Source organism: Eptesicus fuscus, chromosome 5 (assembly GCF_027574615.1).
Source record: "Eptesicus fuscus isolate TK198812 chromosome 5, DD_ASM_mEF_20220401, whole genome shotgun sequence".
Classification (NCBI taxonomy): Eukaryota; Metazoa; Chordata; class Mammalia; order Chiroptera; family Vespertilionidae; genus Eptesicus; species Eptesicus fuscus.
Genome location: NC_072477.1, coordinates 108,736,097 through 108,755,919, shown reverse-complemented (window position 1 = coordinate 108,755,919; position 19,823 = coordinate 108,736,097). Strand labels below are relative to the sequence as shown.

Here is a 19,823-nt window from a genome sequence, read left to right as displayed (position 1 = left end):
ACTGGGGCTGAAGCATGGCTGCAGAGGTCTGGGTGGGGGTGGGGGGAGGGTGCTGTCTGCTGACTTGTTCAGAGCTGCTGCTAGATGTGATGGGAAAAGAGAAAGCAAACTGACATTTAGTCGTTTTTATTCTATAGAGAATACACTCTTTTTGCCTGCCTGCACCAGACAGACTGCACCTACCACCTGGCCCTGTGCCACCAGTGGGTAGGGACAGGGTTGGTCCCCAGCACCTGGGTGTGCATCTTGGCTCCTTCACATTCTAGCTAACTGGTCTCGGCAACCTCCTCACCTTCTCTGAGCCTCAGTGCCCTCTGGCTCACTGAACTTGAGGCTAACTCTTACCTCATCAGTGTTATTGTGAGGACGGAGGGCAATAATAGGATAGCTCAAAGAGCAGAGCACATGGTAACTACTTACTAAGTGTCCTTTTAGAGCAGTGGTTCTCAACCTTCCTAATGCCGCGACCCTTTAATTCAGTTCCTCATGTTGTGGTGACCCCCAACCATAAAATTATTTTCGTTGCTACTTCATAACTATAATTTTGCTACTGTTATGAATCGTAATGTAAGTATCTGTGTTTTCTGATGGTCTTAGGCTCTACAGCAGCGGTTCTCAGGTTGAGACCATGGGAAAACACAGATATTTACATTACGATTCATAACAGTAGCAAAATTACAGTTATGAAGTAGCAACGAAAATAATTTTATGGTTGGGGGTCACCACAACATGAGGAGCTGAATTAAAGGGTCGCGGCATTAGGAAGGTTGAGAACCACTGTTTTAGAGTAAGGAAACAGAGAAGACGTGGCTAGTGTTGCCCTGCCTCCCGGCCTCAGAAGTTTGTCCCTGTGCAGGTGCCTGGGGTGGATCCAGCAGGGCAGACAGGGTGGTTGGTGGGGTGAGTGTCCTTGCAGTGGGTCCAGCCAAATCTAAGGGGTGAGCGCCCACCCCTCAGGTTTGGCTGGACCCGCTGCAATCCCTCTCACTGTGCCCAGCACAGTCGCTGTCTGTGTGCAAGGGCCTCCCCAGGTCCCCAGTGGCCAGGCCTATGCCCAGCCCTTGCCCTCCTCACAGTCCTCAGGAAGCACCACTGCCTGGGCCACAGGGGGCAGTTGTCATGGGGATGCTGGGCCTGCTGAGCTGCCTCCTTAGCAACAGGACTTCCAGGTCAGTTACTATGGAAACAGCATCCACTCAGCCATCAGTGATGGGAACCAGGTTCCCTGCCCTTTCTGAGGACTTTTCTTTCTGCCACGAGGGCGGGGCACCACGGCACTCCCTGAGCAGCCAGGAGCCCCCAGGGACTTGGCTTTTCCAATGGCAGATCACTGTTTCTCCCCTCCTGGGCAAGGTCCCAGGGCTTACAGGGACCTTCTGCAGCCAGGGGTGGCAGAGGCTGTCATCTGAGGGCTTTACAAGGAGTCTAGGGGCCAGGCCTAGCATCCCCCAGTGCAGTGGGGAGTGGGCAGCACTTCCTAACAAGGCCTGAATTCAGAGGATGCCCTCAGGTTCCCTAACCCACACAGAGTGCAAAGGCTGTGGCTCATCCTTGGCCACTCTGAAGGGCAACCCTCTTTCCTGGTCATGAGATCTCCAGCTCGGTAACCTTTTGTCCCCTAGCTGCCCTCCAGCTTCGGAGAGGCCAACTGACCAGGCTAAGATGACATAGACCTGTTTTGTAACCAGTTGGAGCTCATGTGCATATTACTGCCCCCCTCCTCCTTCAGGGAGCATCAGGGAGTCCCAGGGACTCTTGCAGCTGGGGTGGGAAGGATCTCAGTCAGGGTCTCCCCACCACTAACTGACAAAGGATGCACAGATACTCTCACCCTCCTCCTTACTCTCACCAGCCCACACACAGTGAACAGCTGCCTCCAGAGTCTGCAAGTGCTCTAGGGCAGCGGTCGCCAACCTTTTGGACCTCACGGACCACCAGTTGGCGACCACTGCTCTAGGAGACCTGTCCACCGCCCTCCACAGCCTTGCTCCTGAGCCTCTAGTATTCATTCCCCAGTAACTTCACTCCCCCTTCTCAATCCCTGGTCCCTAAAAGAAGGCAGCATCTATTGGAATTTTTTTTTATTTAAAGAAAATATACAACACGGCACATTTACCGTTTTCTGTTTTAAAAGTGGAAGATTTGAAAATTGCTTGTGGGGATAGAAGGGCCAACTGACTGGACTTGGCTTCCCCAGCCTCCAGAGTGGCTGCACTGTGTCAGAGCTTTTATAAAATGTGTGTGCGTGTGTGTAGAGGGTAGTGAGGCCAGCCCTGATAACAAGGGTGTGTCCTCACTCCTCATGCCACTGAATGCTCCACCCTCACTCCTGTCCCTTTTCTACCCCCCACCCTCGCCACTACCTCCAGTACTACTGTGGGTTTAGATTAAGTAAGCCTTCCTCAGGGGGCATGGGTGTGTGCAGAACTCGGATTGAGGCTTCTGTTTAAATTCTTCCAGCTCTGAGAACTCCCTGGGTCTTAGGGGACTTCTCCTGCCCAGTAATGACCAAGGCCAGGTGGCTCCTTGTCTCTCCCTAAGACCCAGGATCCGCACCTCCTCCTGCCCTGAGAAACGGCTTCCCACTGCCTGTGGCCCATCACTGGAGATATTGACCTGTCCCACAGCCAAGGACAAAGCCAGCATTTAGCTGGGAGCACGGAGAGCTCTTGGAGCGTGGATCAGTCCTCCTTCCTGTTCAGGTCTTGGTAGCAAACCTGCTCCTACCCTATAGAAAGGAGGCAGATCACTGAGCTTGACTCTGGTAGAATCTTGTTGGAAAGGATTATGCCTAAGGAGCTTCTATAATCCGAGCTGCTTTCACAATGACTCCCATTCTGAACCTGCTTCTGGCTCCTAGTTGCCTGCAGAATCAGGGCCAATCCTCTTAGCCTGGCACCCATGGCCTTCCCTCTGACCACCTGGCTCCAGGATCTCCTCCCAAAGCCCCCAGCTCCACACTGTACATCTACCTTCATCATATCCCCACTGAGCACTCCATCTCACCCACCTTTTTAACTTTCTCCCTTCCCCTCCCCTCCCTCTCTAACTTTCTAACACTTCCCACATCTCAAGGCCTGGCTCAAGCCTACCACTGGCCACACACCTTCCTTGCGCCCTTCGAGAAGCCCAGCCACCTCCTATGCCCTGAGTTCATAAGTCCTGGAGCCTTCAGCCAAAGCTCCCTGGGCTCTCACCATAGCTTGCTGGAGCAATGGGCTGGGTGTGAGGAGAGGCAGAAGAAACATGACTTATTGAGCACCTACTATGGTATGTGCCCGGTACTAGGCTGGGCATTTCATATATACTGCTTTTCTCACCCTGTCCTCAGATGTACTTGTAAGACGGCACCATAATTATTCCCATTTTACATTTGAGGTAACAGACTAAGAAAGGTCTGGAATTCAAACCAGGTCTGGTTCCCTCCATAATCTGGTCTCTCCTTTTGTACCATGCTTGAAGACTAACTCAGCCCCTCTCAACAGTTTTTAATGGAAGGAACCTAGGCTTTGGCCTCAAGCAGGCATGGATTAGAATCTCAAATCAGTCCCAGCTCTGTCACTCCTAGCTACATGATTCTGGAAAAAGTACCCCAAACTCAGTTTTCTCATCTGTGAAATAGGGAGAATCAAAGTACCTACCTCATGGTCTTTGTGAAATGGAAGGAGTTAATGTGTGTAAAGTGCTGAGCCAGTACTTGGCACAGAGCAGACTCAGCCAGAAGTACCCTCACCTTCCACCTTGCCGACAGGGAACTGAGGGCCACAGAGGGGACAGGATGTGCTTGAGGACCTACAGGAGGCACAGTTCAGAGTCTTCTGCTTCCATGTGGTGAGAGGTCAGGCTGGGATTGGATATGAAACCAGAGATGGGGAGAGAGGGGAATGCTGAGAGGTCTTGGGGTCCTCTTCCCTGAGGACTGGAAAGAATACTCTCCCCAGACCTTGCGATGCCCAGCCTGTGGGCTATGGTGGGCTGCTGGATGTAAGGTGACCTGGGTGTCCCGGCAACATTGGGTTAAACTAGATTGCACACATGTGAGTGGCTATCTACATGGCTCTACAGAGCACTACATAGCTTATACATATACACACATTACATACATATACAGATCTTGCTAGGTTTGCAGTAAAAAAAATGCAAAATTCTCAGGACCCTGGCCCCATTTTGTTCCAAAGATTCAGGAGACTGGGGCTCCCCAGGAAAACCACCAAGGGCAGCCCCTAGAAGACTCCCAGCAAAGTGAGGCACCAAGTTCACTGCTAAGGGACTGGTGGTGGCTGGTGCCCTAAAACAAATACAATGACAGGTCTGCTCTAGGGACCCCAAACATGGGTAGCCCCCACACCTGCCAAGCCCAGCAACCCACCCCCCAACCTTGCTCTGGCCTTTGCATTTGAGCTTTGCCTAACCCCCCCTACTTCTGAGTATTAAAATAGTCTATAAAAGCAAGTGACCAAAAATCTATAGCTCTAAGAATACCTGGTTATTTTCTGCTGTCTTTTGTTTTTCTGGTGTGAATTTTTTTAAAATTATGATTATTATTGTTATTAGTGTATCTCCTAAATCACAGTTAAACCTGAAGGAAGAAAGAAGAGAGAAAAGAGAGGAAGGAGCCCAGCTCATAGATTGGATGGCAGTTTGGATCGCACTGGCTCAGCCCTGGCCCCAGGTTCCCTCTGGGAAGCAGCAGTCAGAGGGGACCCCCCAGAAGAGGTGGCTCTTGCCCCAAACAAACAAAGAGGGGGTGGCAAAGAACCTGAGGATGTCTTCTGAGGCAGAGTGACATGCTGGCCTGAGGCGGCACCATAGGACCTCCCAGGGGGACCAAGGCCCCCGCTGTAACCCCCAGTTCTGGGGAAGAGCGGAAAGGCAGCCACAGACTCCCTAGAGGAGTGTGGGGAGGCTCCGTGGAGGGTCTGTGCCCCATCCTGGGGTAGGGCCGGCTGAGAGGCTGAGATGAGCTTGAGGTCCTGGGTGAGGCGGCCTGGGGTGACAGGTGGTGTGCCCCAGCGCTGGGGAACCTGGAGTGGTGGGGGGCTGGATACAGGTGGCAGGAGTAAGGAACCATGGGAGCCAGAGGCCCGGGGTGGAGCATTTGGAAAAGTTCTTGGGGGGCCTGGGCTGTGGCCAGGGGGGCTGAGACCTCTTCGGGGGGTAAAGGCTATATGAGAAGCCTCTCCAGAGGCCCCTGCCATTGATGGCTGCTCAGGCTGCCGTGGAGGTGTCTCTGGCATACTTGGTGGGCCAGCAGCCAGACCTGGGGACAACTCCCCAGGAGGCTGGCCAAGCTGCCCTGGACTAGAGGATGGGGACCTGGATGAAGGTGGGGGTGGCAGGAAATGCTCCAGGAGTCCCAGGCCTCCCTGGGGCCCTGGTAGTGAGGGTAGCGGCTGGTTAGCCTGTGGGGAGTGGGTGCCCGGCTGTAGTGGGGTGAGCAGGGGTGAGTCGGATGAGGAGAGGGAGCCGCCCAGTGCTTTGTGGAAGAGGCCAAATCCGGCCATGGTGGTGGAAGCTGTGTTGGCGGATAGTGTGGGAGCCGGAGAAGAGCCACAGACCCTGGGAGGTGGAGGAGAGCTGGACGAAGACAGGAGAGGGCTCAGTCCGGCGGGGGCGGAGAATCCAGCCAACTGTTGGATGTGAAAGGAGGAGGAAGATGGTGTATCCAACTGGGATAGGCTGCTGGTGGGCGAGGCAGAGCCCAGTGCAGAAGGGATGAAAGACTGCAGCCGCTTCAGATGCCTGGGTGTCTGCCCGGGCCCGAGGCTGCTGAGCGTGGGGCCTGGGGGAGGGCGGAAGATGGCAGCGGGCAGACGTGGGTGGTGGGTGAGGGCTATGGCCACAGAAGTGGTGGCGGCGGCAGCCTGCAGCGGTGCCTGGATCAACGGGGTCCAGATGACAGGGGTGGCGGTCGGGGTGGCGGAGGCGGCAGCCTGGACGCGGTGCGCACAGTGAGCCATCTCGCGGTCGTGCTGCACAATCTGCTGGATGATCTCATTCTCCTGGTAGTTGAAGACACCTGAGTTGAGGTCATGCTGGACTTTGTGGAGAAGGATGGAGTTCTTCTTGCCTGGGCCACAGAAGGAGAGCAGGGGCTCAGGGCAGAGGAGACGGGGAGCCTGGTCCACCTCCCTTCTGCCCTCTCGCCCAGTCCCCTCACCAATGCGGTCCAGGCGGTCCAGCGCCACGGTCTCGAAGGCCCGCCGCATCATGGGGTACTCCTCCAGCACCTCGTTGAAGTTGTCCACACTCAGCGAGTACAGGCGGCAGTAGGTGTCGGCCCGCACACTGGCTGTGCGCCTGCCCCGCGTCAGCAGGCAGATCTCTGCTGGGACAGCAGGAGTCAGGGTGGCCTCCTCCCAACCCTGACCTGGGTCCCCACTACCTAGTACAGATGCTTGACAGATACAATCATAAGTCCCCCACTCCATGCACCTTTCCCATCTCTGGGACCATCCCCCTGCGCTGGGCTCACGGACACCTACCTCTAGGCAGTGCCCATGAAGGGCCTGAAACGTTTTTCTCGGTCTCTCCAGCCCATTTCCCTGTCCCCCCAGGGTCTCCTGGCCACTCACCTCCAAAGTAGGAGCCATCTGCCAGCTTGGTCTCCTTGTTGCCCTTGGTGAGCACGCTGACCACGCCGTGCTGGATAAAGTACATCTTCTTGCCGATGGTGCCTTCTCGGATGATGTAGTCGCCCGGCTGGAAGACCTCGAAGCGCAGCTTAGTCAGCATGGATGTCACGAAGTTGGGGTCTGCGTTGGCGAACAGTGGCATGGAGGCCACCAACTTCCGGCAGTTAAAGTTGATGATCTCCTGCTCCCCAGAAGGGGTGGATTGGGAAAGAGCGGGGAGATGAGCAGAGTCACCAGGCAGAAAGGCATGGATCCCTTTCTGCCTGGCCGCCACCCAGCTCACCTCCCGAAGCGGCTCGCTGAGCTCGCCCAGGATGCTCTCCTCGTCGAACATCTTGCCCTGGTAGCGGTGCTCGTAGTAGTCATGGATGCGCTGCCGAGTGTCGGGCGGGAGCTTGTGGAAGGACATGTACTGCTCCACCTGCTTGTACTAAGTCCAGGGACAGAGAGAGAGGCTGTCACCTCTTGGCCGGCCAGCCCCACTGCCCTGGCTGGCCCCACCCGGCCTCAGCCCTGCTGGTGGCCAGAGTTGGCACTAATGCTGTGGGTGCACTTGGATGACCTTGGCTCCTTAAGCTTGAGGTCCTCAGTGTGGATGTGGTCACACCATGCCCCATACAATGGCCCTGGCTGCCAGTACCTGGGGTGGAGGAGGAGCTCCATCCCAGTGACCGGTCTTCAACGTGTTCAATACCATGGAGATGGCCAGGGAGAAGAAGGACTGTCCAAAGCCCAGTTACAAGAGGCCAACTGACCAGGAAGTCAATGACGTTTCCTCTAAATATTGGTCCCTCTGTGTTACACTGTGGGCCAGAGAGGCCTTGCTGACTTGGGAAGGAGCTCTTTCCCACCAGTGGTAACAACCTAGCAGCATCAGCAGGACTGGGCTGCAATGGGTTACAAGGGCTGGAGGCTGAAGCCAGCCATCATGTGGCACGTCATGTATCCCAACATGGCCGGGACTGAGACTAGGTCACTTTGTTGGAGAGCAACTACAGCCCAGGGGAGGGCCTGGTATAGCAGGGACCTTAAACGTGTTTGAAATAGAGATTGTTGAACCTGCCCATCCTGAGGTGCTGCTCCACCCGCCTGGATTGTGGGTGGGAAGTGGAGATCCTCAGGAGCATGGCTAGGGAGCAGAGGCACTGATTGGGCAAGAACAGATTTTTCCCACAATGGAATGCAAGGGAAGTTCCTGTACCCAAGGAACAGTCATAATAGGCAGCTGCTCTCATATGTCAGTGCTCCAAAGAGGTGGGGACATAGTGCTGCTGCAGAGATGCTGACGGGCACCTGGCGGCTGGGAGATGACCTTTCTTAACAGTCTTCCAGCCAACCTGGCCTCTGTCTGCTCTAAGTTGTGCCCAGCTACAGGAAACAGTGACTTTCTGGCTGGCTATGGCTGTATTTTTTTTAGAATTCCCCATACATAGAGAAGCAATTGAGGTGGGAGGCAGGGTCTGGAGGCAGGGCAAAAGTTAGAAGGTTGTTAAAGTGGTCCAGGTGAGAGAGAATAGTGGGGACAGAGGGGGAGATAATATGTTTAAGAGAGATTTATGGGTGAATTATACATTAAAGAGCTATTAGTTAAAGGATGAAATGAAGGCAACTCTTAAATGAAAAGGCACAAGCAGCTTGACTCTGCTGGACAGTAGACCCTGATGCTTTTTTAAAACCATCCCTAATGGTGGTCCCAAGACTGAGCCTCCATTCTGCTCACACACTAAGCCTCAACCCTGCTCTCAGCCCGGGCCCTGACCCTGCTCACAGGCTGGGCCCTGATGCTGGGCTACATTAATCTCTCACTTGGCCCTTGAAGCACTGGCCTTTGTAACCTGACTCCACGCTCCTTCCCCTCTATCGCCCCCTCACTCCTAACCAGAACCCTTTGTTCTGATCAGGTTGATTGCTTTACCAGCCATCTACATACCTTTGCTCATGTTCGTCATGATCACTAGCCTAGCATTTTCTTCTACCTCCTCCTTCCTCTGCCTTCCCAAAATGACCTCCCATCCTGTTCTGGCTCTTCAGGCTCTCCTGGGCTTTCCTCTTCATGTCATGGGACCTGGGATGCCACCTCTCAGTCACCCCATCAGGAGACAGTAACTGAGGCAGACACGCAGACAGTTTATAAATACATACTGAGCCCTACTATGTGCTGGACACTGGGGATCCATGGGGACTGGCCTACCCTCATGGAGCCATGGCCTGGATAGGGAAGATGGATATTAAACAATTGGCTATAATTAATTAAATAATGACCGAAGTGCGACATGTAATGAAGGAGAATTTGAGGGTGTCACTGGGTCACATGATGGGTGGAGGCTGACTGGGTCCTGGAAGGCTTCACCAAGGAGGTGAAGTTTAGGCTGAGATGTGGAGAGAAGGGGTCAGGTGAAAAGAGACAGGAGGGTTCCAGCTTGAGTCTGTGCCAAGGCCCCGAGGCAGGGGAGGCACATTCAGGGAGGCTGGCAAGGCTGGCGCATAGAGGGCTATGGAGCTCATGGCATGTTCTGAGCATGAGAAGTGGGGGAGTGCTTACATGCCAGGCTGAGAAAACACTCTGCATCTTGGAGTAACAGGCAGCTCTAAGCAGTGATATGAGCAGATTTATATGTTTTAAGTGCCAATGCCATCTGCCATCTGGAGAATGAAGTGGAAGGGGTAGAGGGGTGTCCACTGGCTAATAAATATTGAATGGCTTAGGTCACTCCTCATAAACACCATGAGATAACCCTTGGTATTGTCCCCATTTACAGACAAGCAAATGGGACTTAGAGATGTGATGCTACATGCCCATGTTCAATGGAGAGCTTGTCAAGGGGGAAGCTAGGCTTAGAACCGAGGCAGCCTTTTACTCCAGCACAGCCACTTGCTTAGGAAGCTGCTGCGTGATCCAGGCAGATGCCAGCTGGATGATGGGGACGAAGGGAGGCATCCTACCTAATAATAGACAAATATGCAAATTGACCATACCTTCGCTATGCCCACGATTGGCCAGGAGGCGCAGAGGGGCGGGACTCGGGGTGGCTGATTGGGCCAGCGGGACGCTGAGCTTGCGCGAGCTCAGCATCTGCGCCATGGCTGTGCTGTGGCACAGAAGGGGCCTCTGGGGCAGCGAGCCCACGTCCCGCCACGGACCATCAAAAGCAGGGGAGCTGGGTGCCTGTCTGCTCTGGCACCAGGCCTTTCAGAATCCTCCACCGCGCCGGAGGCTTCTGAAAGGCCTGGTGCACCAACGGACAGGCACCCAGCTCCCCCGTGATCGAAAGCGAAAGCGGGGGAGCTGGGAGCCTGTCTACTCCGGCACCAGGCCTTTCAGAAGCCTCCACCGCGCAGGAGGCTTCTGAAAGGCCTGGTGCACCAGCGGACAGGCACCCAGCTCCCCCGCGATCGAAAGCGGGGAGCTGTGTGTCCGCTCCGGCACCAGCGGACCCCCTGCCATCAAAAGCAGGGAGCAGGCTGCTAGCAGTGTCCGCGGAGCGTGCTAGGCTTTGCGGGGCAGTGGATATGGCCTGGATGGCAGGTTAGGCCTAGGGGACCCTACGCGTGCATGATTTAATCATGCACTGGGCCTCTAGTTAATGACTAAGAGACAACAAGGATGGCTCCTAATTTCTAGCCAGGGCAACTGTGTACTGTGTCCACTAACAGGATGGGCAAGAGTAGAGGTTTGGAGCAAAGAAAGCAAGGGAGACTGTTCTCATTTTAGATGCAATGAGGTAGAGGTGTCCAGGGGGGCATCAGTAGACAGTGCGGGGTGAGAAAGAGGTGGGACTGATTATATCATTTGGAGCCTGCTGCATAGAGACGGACATGGAGCATGGGGATGGGGTGGTAAACCAGCAGCACCCAGGAAGACAGGAGAGACAGAAACACAGAGAATTAAGCTCAAACTACCAGGGACGCAATGTATGAAGACTGAAAAGACAAGCAGTCAGGGAGAGCAAGGAGACTGGCCTGTGAGGAGGAGGAAAGCCGAGATTGTGTGGTCACGGAAATCAAGTGTAAACCAAGGGGCAGTGATAATTGTCAAACGGAATGAATGCCCCAGGGCTTCGCACAAGACGTGGACCCAAAAGGCGTTAGCCACATGGAGGGCCCTGGCACACGCACATTCACCGGGCTGATACACAGATTCAGTGTCCGTAAACAATGTGGAATTTTTGTATATTTTAGAAAAATAAAAAAAAGAAAGAAAAAGAGACTGCAACAGAAAAGTCAGCAGCTGAAGCCAGATGATGGTGGCAGGCTGGGCACCCACTGGGGGCCTGGTGGGGACCCACTGGCTGGAGCCTGTGCTTCCTAGGGACCAACTGGCACCCTGAAATAGCCCAAAGTGGACACAGCTTTCTGCCCTACCTTCTCCTGGTACTGGCGTCGGGAGGAGTCCAGGGACTGGATGAGGGCGGTGGCGTGGCCGATGAACATGGCGTAGCAGGTGGCGCCCACAATCATGCTGAGCATGGTGAGCCACACGTCGGACATGCCCACGGGCGCCTGCCGTCCATATCCGATGCACAGCATGTGACTCATGGCCTTGAACAGCGCATAGGAATACTGCTTTCCCCAGGAGCTGTTCTGTAGATAGGCACGCAGACAGAGGGTGGAGTGGTAGAGAAGGCTCACACCACTGAGAGAGCAGGCCTTCTCACCAGCACCTAGAAAAGTCCCCACCACCTCCCATCCCTCAACTCTTTCCCAGCTGCTGAGCCCAGGGGTCCCACTTTGCCAGTGGCTGAAAGCCTTGGAGAGGGGCAGGGCGGCGCACAATGGTAACCTATGTGACCAAGTGAATTCTCACTTAGGCCTTTCTCTTGCAGTGGGGGATCAGGATCAGATGGGAAGTCTAGAAAGGGATGGGAGTGGTGTAGCCCCCATCTAACCTCTCAGCCCTCACAGAGCAGCCTGGGCCTCTTGAGCAGCAAAAGACTTCAGGGTGAGCCACCTGCTGTCCTCTGCTTACTAAAATAGCTCCAGCCCCTTACCCCAAACTACGCCAAGTAAAGCCCATTTCCCCACTGACCTCAATTGTAAAAGCAGATATGCTCCCCCTAGGGGGACAGACTCTCAGATTAAGCCAAAAACAATGTCCTCATTTTGGGTGAGCAAAATCTAAAGTGCTGCTGAGCTGACTCCCTTCCTGCATGAACCCTGCCTGCATCTACCCGGGGCTGTGGCCACCAGTTATCCTCCCCCCACAAAAGGCGGATTACCTGGAACACACAATGCTTGGGGTGGGAGGAGGGAGAGAGGGAGGGAGGCAACTGGCTATTTTTGTCTCCAAAGCTAGTTGGTGTCTCAAGGAAGCCTCAGTGTGGGAACACGGCTCAGAAGGGCCATCTCCTGAATTTAGTGCATGTGTGGGCTTGTCACCCTCACATGGAGGAAACTGTCCCAGACGAGGGGGCCCCAGATGAACCTCAGTGCTGGCCACCTCCCCAAAGCCTCTCTGCTCACACAATGAATATGTTAGCAATTATGTGGAACCCACCTTACTGCATGACCCACAGAACCCCTGGCCAGAGCCTCAAGCACTTCCGGGGTCACCAGGCTGTTCTCAGCACCTGAAGGCAGGCACAGGAGCTGCACGACATGTTCAAGGTCACTGAGACCATACTGGACAGAGCTGAGCTGGTATGGTGCTCAGTCCAAACCTGAGTGGGAGGTCTGGGGGGGGGGGGCTGATCTCAAGGCGTGGAGGGGGCCTGAGCACTGGGGGAACAGGAGGGACCCCCCAACTGCCTTCAGTCAGAAATTCCAGCCTTATTGCTGGGGACTCAGAAATTCAATCCATATAGCTGATTCATTTACACTTAGCTCATCAAAAGGCTGTTTTCTAAAGGCCTATTTGATACTGAAAGATGCTCGGAATCTCTTTCACCTCTTTCAAAGCCAGCTTCTCCTACTCAGGGGCCCTGGAGATCTGCCTACAGACCAAACCAAACTGACAGGTCCCCCTGAACCTGTAAGCATGGGGTTCCCAGGCACAGAAAGAGGCTCACAGGTCCAGGGGGTCCTCCATCCCTCCTGGAGCCCACCCTGTCATGGGGGGATGGGGACTCTGCCCCATGGCTTCCCTAGCCTCAATTTCAACTTCTCTCAACCACCCACAGGTTTGGAAGGGATCAGGCTCAATCTGGTCTGTCCTCCCTACTCAGGACACCACCTATGATCAGGATGTATGTGTGTATGTGGGATGGGGGGTGAGGGAAGGACAGGAGTAGGGGGACAGTCCAGCTCTGAAGCTGGAGCAGAAGGTAGCCACTGTGTGTGATCTGGGAGTCTATGCCTGCTACCAACAGTGTCATCCCTCACAGGGTTCTCTTTGCTTGGGCTTGGCTTTTAAAGGTGGATCTGTGAGTAGGAAGTTAGACTTGAGTGGCTGGGGTGGGGCCTGCCCTGGGGTCCTGATCAGGGGTCGGACCAGCATTACCTTCAGACCGCCTCTCTATGGGTGGCCCAGCAGCCAGCAGACCGCCAGCAGGCAGGTTTGGAGCCAGCTGGTTCTTGGCACATGCTCAGAGGAAAACGACAGGACAATACAACCTCACTAGGGTCCTGGATTAATTATAATAAAATTTGTATTTTGGTTTGACCTCGCCCCCATGGGTTTTTCTGTATGCATTATGGGTAAGGGCATGCCCAGAAAAAAGGCAGTTTCTGTCTAAATACAAATGAAAGTCTCCACCCAGAAAATCCTTCTTTTAAACCCAGGAGTTGAGGGCCATTATCTCTTGCACTTGCGCTCTACCTTCAAGGAGCACGCCCATGCCATTCCCTTTCTCCTTCCCTTCCCCCACAGGCACATACCTCCCAGCCTCTAAAGGACCACACGAGGCTTGCAACCAGGGGAGGAATGGGCAGCTGCAGCTCATCCCGGCTAACCCCTAAACCTGTCTCCAAGGCCCCCTTTCTCTGACTTTCCAGTGCGTTAAAGCAGCCCAGCCATTCTCTCTTTCTCTCTTTCTCTTTCTCTGAGTGGCCCACTCCTTGTTTAGAATGTATCTTCAATAAACCCCATTTTGCTTTACTTTCATTTTCGTTGATCTTAAAATCTTTTTTGCATCGACGAAAAGAACTGAGGTCCCAGTCAGTAACCCCAATCGGTAACAGGTGTGCCTCTGGCAAACAGGCAGGAGGGCAGGAGCCACCAGCCCAGCTCTGCCACACCTGACGGAATCCAAGGAGCCCAGGTCTTAGTCTGTCTGGGTGAAATCAGCTCCAAACAGCCAGCTCCCAGCTGCAGTGAGGCTGTAAGAAGGCAGAGGTAGCAGTGTGTGGCCACGAGCTGTGACAGACCTGTACTGGGTAAAGCCATGTGCCGTGGGTGCTGGGCTGGCACCTCAGGGTCCTACCTGTTGGAACTCAGGAGTTTTAAGTTGTGGACCTGCTCTGCCCCTCAGTGCCTCATCAGCCCCCTCTGCCCACACCAGGGCCCGGCTGGGTGCTCACCACCATGCTGTTGATGGACACCCAGCAGTCGTCAGGGAAGTCCTGCAGCATGGGGACCAGGAACTGCAGACAGCCGTCCCAGTGGCACAGCAGGAGCATCATGCCGATGAGGTTCACGATGCGCACCACGGCGCTGGCCAGGTCGTAGGTCATGTGGAAGATCTGTCCACAGAGGTAAGTGACCAGGTGAGTGACCGGGGGGGACACCACCACCCAGCCAGACCCTGCAGCTCCGAGTGGCACCGCTCTGCACACACATGGCAGTGCGCCCAGCTCCGTTCAGGTCAGGCTATGGTTAGGGGGGAAGGTGTCAGGCCAGGCCCTGAAAAAAGCAGACTGCAGGCTGCAGGGCCCCAAAGGGATCTGTGCAGGTGTGTGTGTGTGTGGCGGGGGGGCTCCCATGGGAAGTCCAGACATCCAGGATCTCTCATCTCTTTCAAAGCGGCTTCTCCTACCCTGGGGATTTGCCTATAGGCCAAATCAAACAGCCTGGGAGAAGAATGAGGGGTGTCTGGGGTTCCCATACCTGGAGAGAAGGAGAGCACCTGGAGCCCCATACAGCCCTGAAGTGGGTAGAGAAATCATTTTATCAGCTTGTCTAGGCCTTGAAACAACAAGGAGAAGAGCCAGCCAGCCTGACGCTCCTCAGGGGACCACAGCTTGTAGTCATGACAGGGGCATGGTATTTCCCTAAATCAGTCACCAGACTCTTAGGACTCCCCCAGGGCCAGTGGGTTCTGCCTAAGGCAGCCATGGAACTGCAAGGAAACAGCTGGGATACACAGGCTCCAAGTTCACACAGACTTTGATCCCAGGCCCTCTTCCTACCCAATTTCCAGCTGTGCAACCTTCAGAACATATCTGAATCTTTTTGATCATGTTTCCTCATCTAGAAAATGGCGATAAAAATTCTTACCTGCGTGGGTTGTCTAAAGAATTAAAATCTATACTAATAAAAGGGTAATATGCTAATTAGACCAGGTCAACATCTTCCGGACGTCCCACTTCTTTCCGGACAAAGCCACGGTGGCAGGGCCTGAGGCAGAAGCAGTTAAGGGCAAGATCAGGCCAGCGTGGGGAGCGAGCAGTTAGGGGTGAGATCAGGCAGGCATGGGGGAGCAAGCAGTTAGGGAGTGATCAGGCCAGCGCAGAGGAGCAAAAGCAGTTAGGGGGCAATCAGGCCAGTGCCAGGGAGGGCAGTTGGGGGCGATCAGGTCGGCAGGGGAGGGCAGTTGGGGGCAATCAGGCCAGAAGGGGCACAGTTAGGGGTGATCAGGCAGGCAGGAAGAGTGGTTAGGGGTGATTAGGCAGGCAGGCTAGGAGCCAGCAGTCCTGGATTGCAAGAGGGATGTCTGACTGCCGGTTTAGGGATTGGGCCTAAACCAGCAGTCATACATCCCCTGAGGGGTCTTGGATTGGAGAGGGTGCAGGCTGGGCTGAGGGACTCCAATCCCATGCACAAATTTTGTGTTCTGGGCCTCTAGTATACATATAAAATGCTTAGTATTAGGTGTAGAAGTGTTCAATAAATTGAGAATGGTTATTAATAATTAATCTTCATGATTAGTTAATAGGTATTAGTAGTAACACTCTCCTATACAGGTTAATAAAGTACAGCACTCTCAACCCCAGCCCACTGCCACCCGTCCATTTCTACCCCTGTGACTTCAAATGAGAGGTTGAACTATGGCTGGGCAGGGCTAAGGGTGGGCACATCCCAGTGTCCACACTCCACCTCCCTCCTCCCAGTGCTGCCTCTTGGTCCAGTTTCAGCAGGAAGCACCAGTGAAGGGATGGAGAGATGGACAGGAAGTCTAGAGGGAGTTCTCTAGAAGTTCTCCTTGCCTCTAGCCTTAGAGACTTTGGAGTATGACCTCACTCTTAGTTCTGGTTCCTCCATACTATTCCCAGGCAGAGCAACCTTCCTAGAGAGGGACTTTGAGCCAAAATTACTGACTTTTCAAATGCCTATAAGTTTAAGAACTAGTTTAAGCCCATTTCAAGATAGGGAAACTGAGGCCCAAAGAAACAGACCCTAGATATTTCTACCCCCGTCTAGTGGTCTTCTAACTGCAGCTTCGTAGCTGGTGGCAGGATATTCTATACTAGTGACCTCAGCTTCTCCTTCTGAAATGTGAGTTTAACCTGGGGTCTAGGTTTTGAACCACTAAAGATGAATACTACTTTTCCATCACCCACAGGGCACACCCTCCTGTGGCCCCTTTAGTAGCAGGACTCTGAATGCAGACATACTGTGAAGTCTTCAGGATGAAATGGACCTTGGAAAGGTTCATGGAGAATGGCAGCTCCAACTTGCCCCATCACCCTCCACGGCCCAGTGACAAAGGGACAATAACATCACAGTCATCATCTCGCTTAAACGCACAACAAACTCTGCTGAACATATTGTTAATTTACTACATTTTACACCAAGGCTCAGAGAAGCAAAGGACTTGCTTACAGTTATAGTGGCAGCTCAGTAGAGGCAGATCTGAACCAGGGCTGCCTGCAGATTGTCAGATTGGCCCGGTGACAAAAAAGGTGGTTATTTTGCAGATAAAACAATTTAAACCCAAAGTGACTGGGTTATGTGGCCAGATTTACAGCAAGCTGGATCCAGGGCCAGGTGGGACTCCTCGGCATCTGGCCCCAATCAACCCAGTGCCCTATGCCCTGCAGCCTAGCCCCACTGGGGCACAGGAACCAGCACCAGGGTTGTCAGTGGGCCAGGTCCTGGCTAAGCTGATACATCTCAGTGTAAGGAGTGGTGGGCACTAGAGAGCAGGCAGGGCAGTTTGGGATGGCAACCAGGGCTCAGTAGGGACTGGGGCCTGTGTCTGGGATGCAGAATATACCCAAGCAAGACCCTGGTGTCTCTGGCCAACCCTCTGCTGCTGGCCATGCCCTAGGCTTGGATCCTAAACCCCATAGGCTCCCTCTGCCTCATCTCAATCTCACAGCAGTTCCTGAGTACCAGCACCAAGCTCTGGCTCTGTGGGAAGACTCCACTTTTGCCTCTTTAGCACTTAGGTGAACACAATAGCTCTATGACCTTGGGCAAGTCATTAGCCTTTCAAGTTCTTGGTTGACCAGGATGTCACCAGCTTCCCAAGTGACATGGGACCAACCATGAGGAGGGCCAGTGACATGGGATCATACAGCCTCAGAGATGGCCAGCACCTGCCCTCACTTCCTACCACACTTCAGCCTCTCCTCAACTAAGAAGCTAGCTATCTGCCCACCACTTCTCAGGGTTGCTGGAGAAATTGATGTGGTTAAGAAAGTGCTCTGTAACCTGGACACATACATAGGTAGGATCATTATTATTGATTTCCTTCATTTCCGAGCTGGACTGAATGTTTATGTCACCCCCAAATTTTTATGATGAAGCCTTAATCCCCAATCTGATAGTATTAGGAGGTGGGGCCTTTGAGAGGTGATTTGACTATGAGGTTGGAGCCCCATGAATGGGATTAGTGCCCTTCAAGGAGGATACATGACAGAGATGATCTACAAACCAGGAATCAGGCTCTTACCAGAACCCAACCATGCTGGCACCCTGATCTCATCCTCCAGCTTCCAGAACTGTGAGAAGTAAATGTTTGTTTGTTTAAGACCCCCCCACTCTGGGATATTTTTCTAGAAGAGCCTGAACTGGATAGTAGGAGCTAAAGAAGCTAAAGGAAGCCTTGGATCACTTTTTGAAAGTGTCTCAGATGGCCACTGCCTACAGTAACTGTTTTTTTGTTTTGTTTTGTTTTCTGTGAACCACTCTTAATATTCTGCGTATCAAGGTTGGCACGTTCTTATGCAATGTCTTCTTTTCTTTTTGTATTACTTATGTTTTTCTTTTTTTTTTGTAACTAATTATCTTCCAAGATCAGGTCCTTGTCTAATTTTGTCTTTATTGTGATCTCAGCAATGAATATGGTAAAGCACGTGTGGTAGGGTCTCAGGAACTGAGAAGTGCTCAGTGTGAAGGTGATGAGGGTATGATGGGGATCAAGGCCATCACAGTGTAGACAGTGACATTTGAAAAGGCCCCGCTCTGTGCTTGTACAGCTCACAGGGAATCTGCCGTTGCCTTTGCCGGAAGAAAGAAGGTGTCCTTTTCTGCCGGAAGTCACAGACTAGTTTACCCTACAGAGGACACGTTGGGGGTGGTGTCTGGTGTTGGGCTGAAGAAGGATGTATTTGCTGGGAGGTGGGAGGTTAGTAGGGGGGATTATGGGCATTTGGGTGGTGGGGAGGTGTACTGTGGATAGCTATCAGACACTAGAAAGCCAAAAACATCAACATGGAAAAGTCTGACGTTCCTGCAAAGAGTTGGTGGGGGGGGCATCCATTCAGGCCAGGAGGGTACCCCAGATAGTGAGGACCCAGGTGTGGTTGCTGAGAGCAAGGCTGGTTGTTGCTGGGAGAGGTTGCCAAACACTGTGGGCTGGGGCCACAGGCCACCTGCAAGGCTGCTGCACTGTGCAAATGTTTGTCTTGATCTTTATACCTTATTACAGTCCCCTTTTATGATATTGGTTCTGACTATGGGGGTTGAGTACCTTCATTTCTAGGTCTCCGCAAACCTTGCTGGGTGAGCAGCCTGGGAAGCCCACTGTCTGTGCCCCAGATGGCACTCGGGGGAAGCTCCACTCCCACTCCCTCTGTAGTGTCTTGACCACAGTGCAAAGGCAGAGTGACGATTCCACTTTGGGCAAGTGCTTTCTCTGCCCTGAGCCTCAATTTCCTCATCCGTGTCAATAGCTGCCAGCTCCTGTGCTGTCTCGGGGTCCGGAGAGATGATGTCCGCAGCTGGCACACAGGAGGTATCAGCGCGTTTCCTTTCCTTCCCTATCCCAGCCCTCAAAACAAAGAGCTGATTTCTCAGTCCAAGAGAGACCAAAAACTGCAGTTTCCACCAGGCCTCCTCTGAGGGCCTGGGTGAGTTCCCTCCCAGGGGCTTGTTTTCTCCACAGAAAGAACAAGCTTCTGGTGTCTCAGGAACAAGCAGCCACATGGAGGACAGCAATCCCAGGCCTGAGGGAGTGGCTGCTCCAAGTATATCCCCAGCACAGCCTGGAGATATCTGAACTGAGGTGTCATGCTGAGTCCCTTCCGGGGCCCATAGAGAGGGCCAGGACCACCCCTCTGTGTTATCCCAAACCTCGATTCTGAGAGAGATGGGAGAAATCAAGGCCCACACGGGGAGGAGGCTCATTAGGAGGTCACACAGCCATCACGGCCTGGCCTCCTGCCTCCAGGCCTCCTCCCACTGCTCTAAGCTGCCAAAGGAAGGAAGAGGCTTCTGGGATGGGTTACTGGGGTCCTGGACCCTTTCAACAAACATCCAAAGGGGAAGAGACCAGGGTTTCTAACAATAGCCTCGGTGCCTATAACAAGCTCACACCTCCGAGGGAGGGAAGAGGGTTGGCTGAGAAGGATGCTGACCTAGATCGCCTGAGATGGAAGCAGGAAGTGTCATCCTACGAGATGGCAGCCTACACCTGCCAAAACCTTCCACGTACCCCAACTCCCAACACCTGCCACTAATGCTCAGGAACTCTGACTTGGGGGCTGGGCTGGACTAGGGGAGGCAGCTAAAGCTGGGGGTCAGGAGTCCAACATCTCTGGAGCTTCACCAGGGAGCCTCAGGCAAGCTTTTCCTTCACCATGGGAGGCTCACTCCCCAGTCCCCCCTGAATTCATAACAATGTCCTCAGGATCAGCTAAGGTGATCTC

General features: G+C 53.6%; 1 protein-coding gene across 1 annotated transcript in view; it reads right to left on the bottom strand.

The window, feature by feature from the left end:
- Positions 1-4,622: 4,622 nt before the first annotated feature.
- Positions 4,623-19,823, bottom strand: part of HCN4 (hyperpolarization activated cyclic nucleotide gated potassium channel 4) — a 54,221-nt gene continuing 39,020 nt past the window's right edge. The window contains exons 3-8 of the mRNA XM_008159958.3: positions 14,091-14,252; positions 10,998-11,216; positions 6,919-7,065; positions 6,576-6,816; positions 6,161-6,325; positions 4,623-6,070 (exon numbers count right to left, since the gene is read on the bottom strand). Of these exons, the coding sequence (XP_008158180.3) occupies positions 4,623-6,070; positions 6,161-6,325; positions 6,576-6,816; positions 6,919-7,065; positions 10,998-11,216; positions 14,091-14,252 (2,382 nt within the window). The remainder of the gene's footprint in view (positions 6,071-6,160; positions 6,326-6,575; positions 6,817-6,918; positions 7,066-10,997; positions 11,217-14,090; positions 14,253-19,823) is intronic.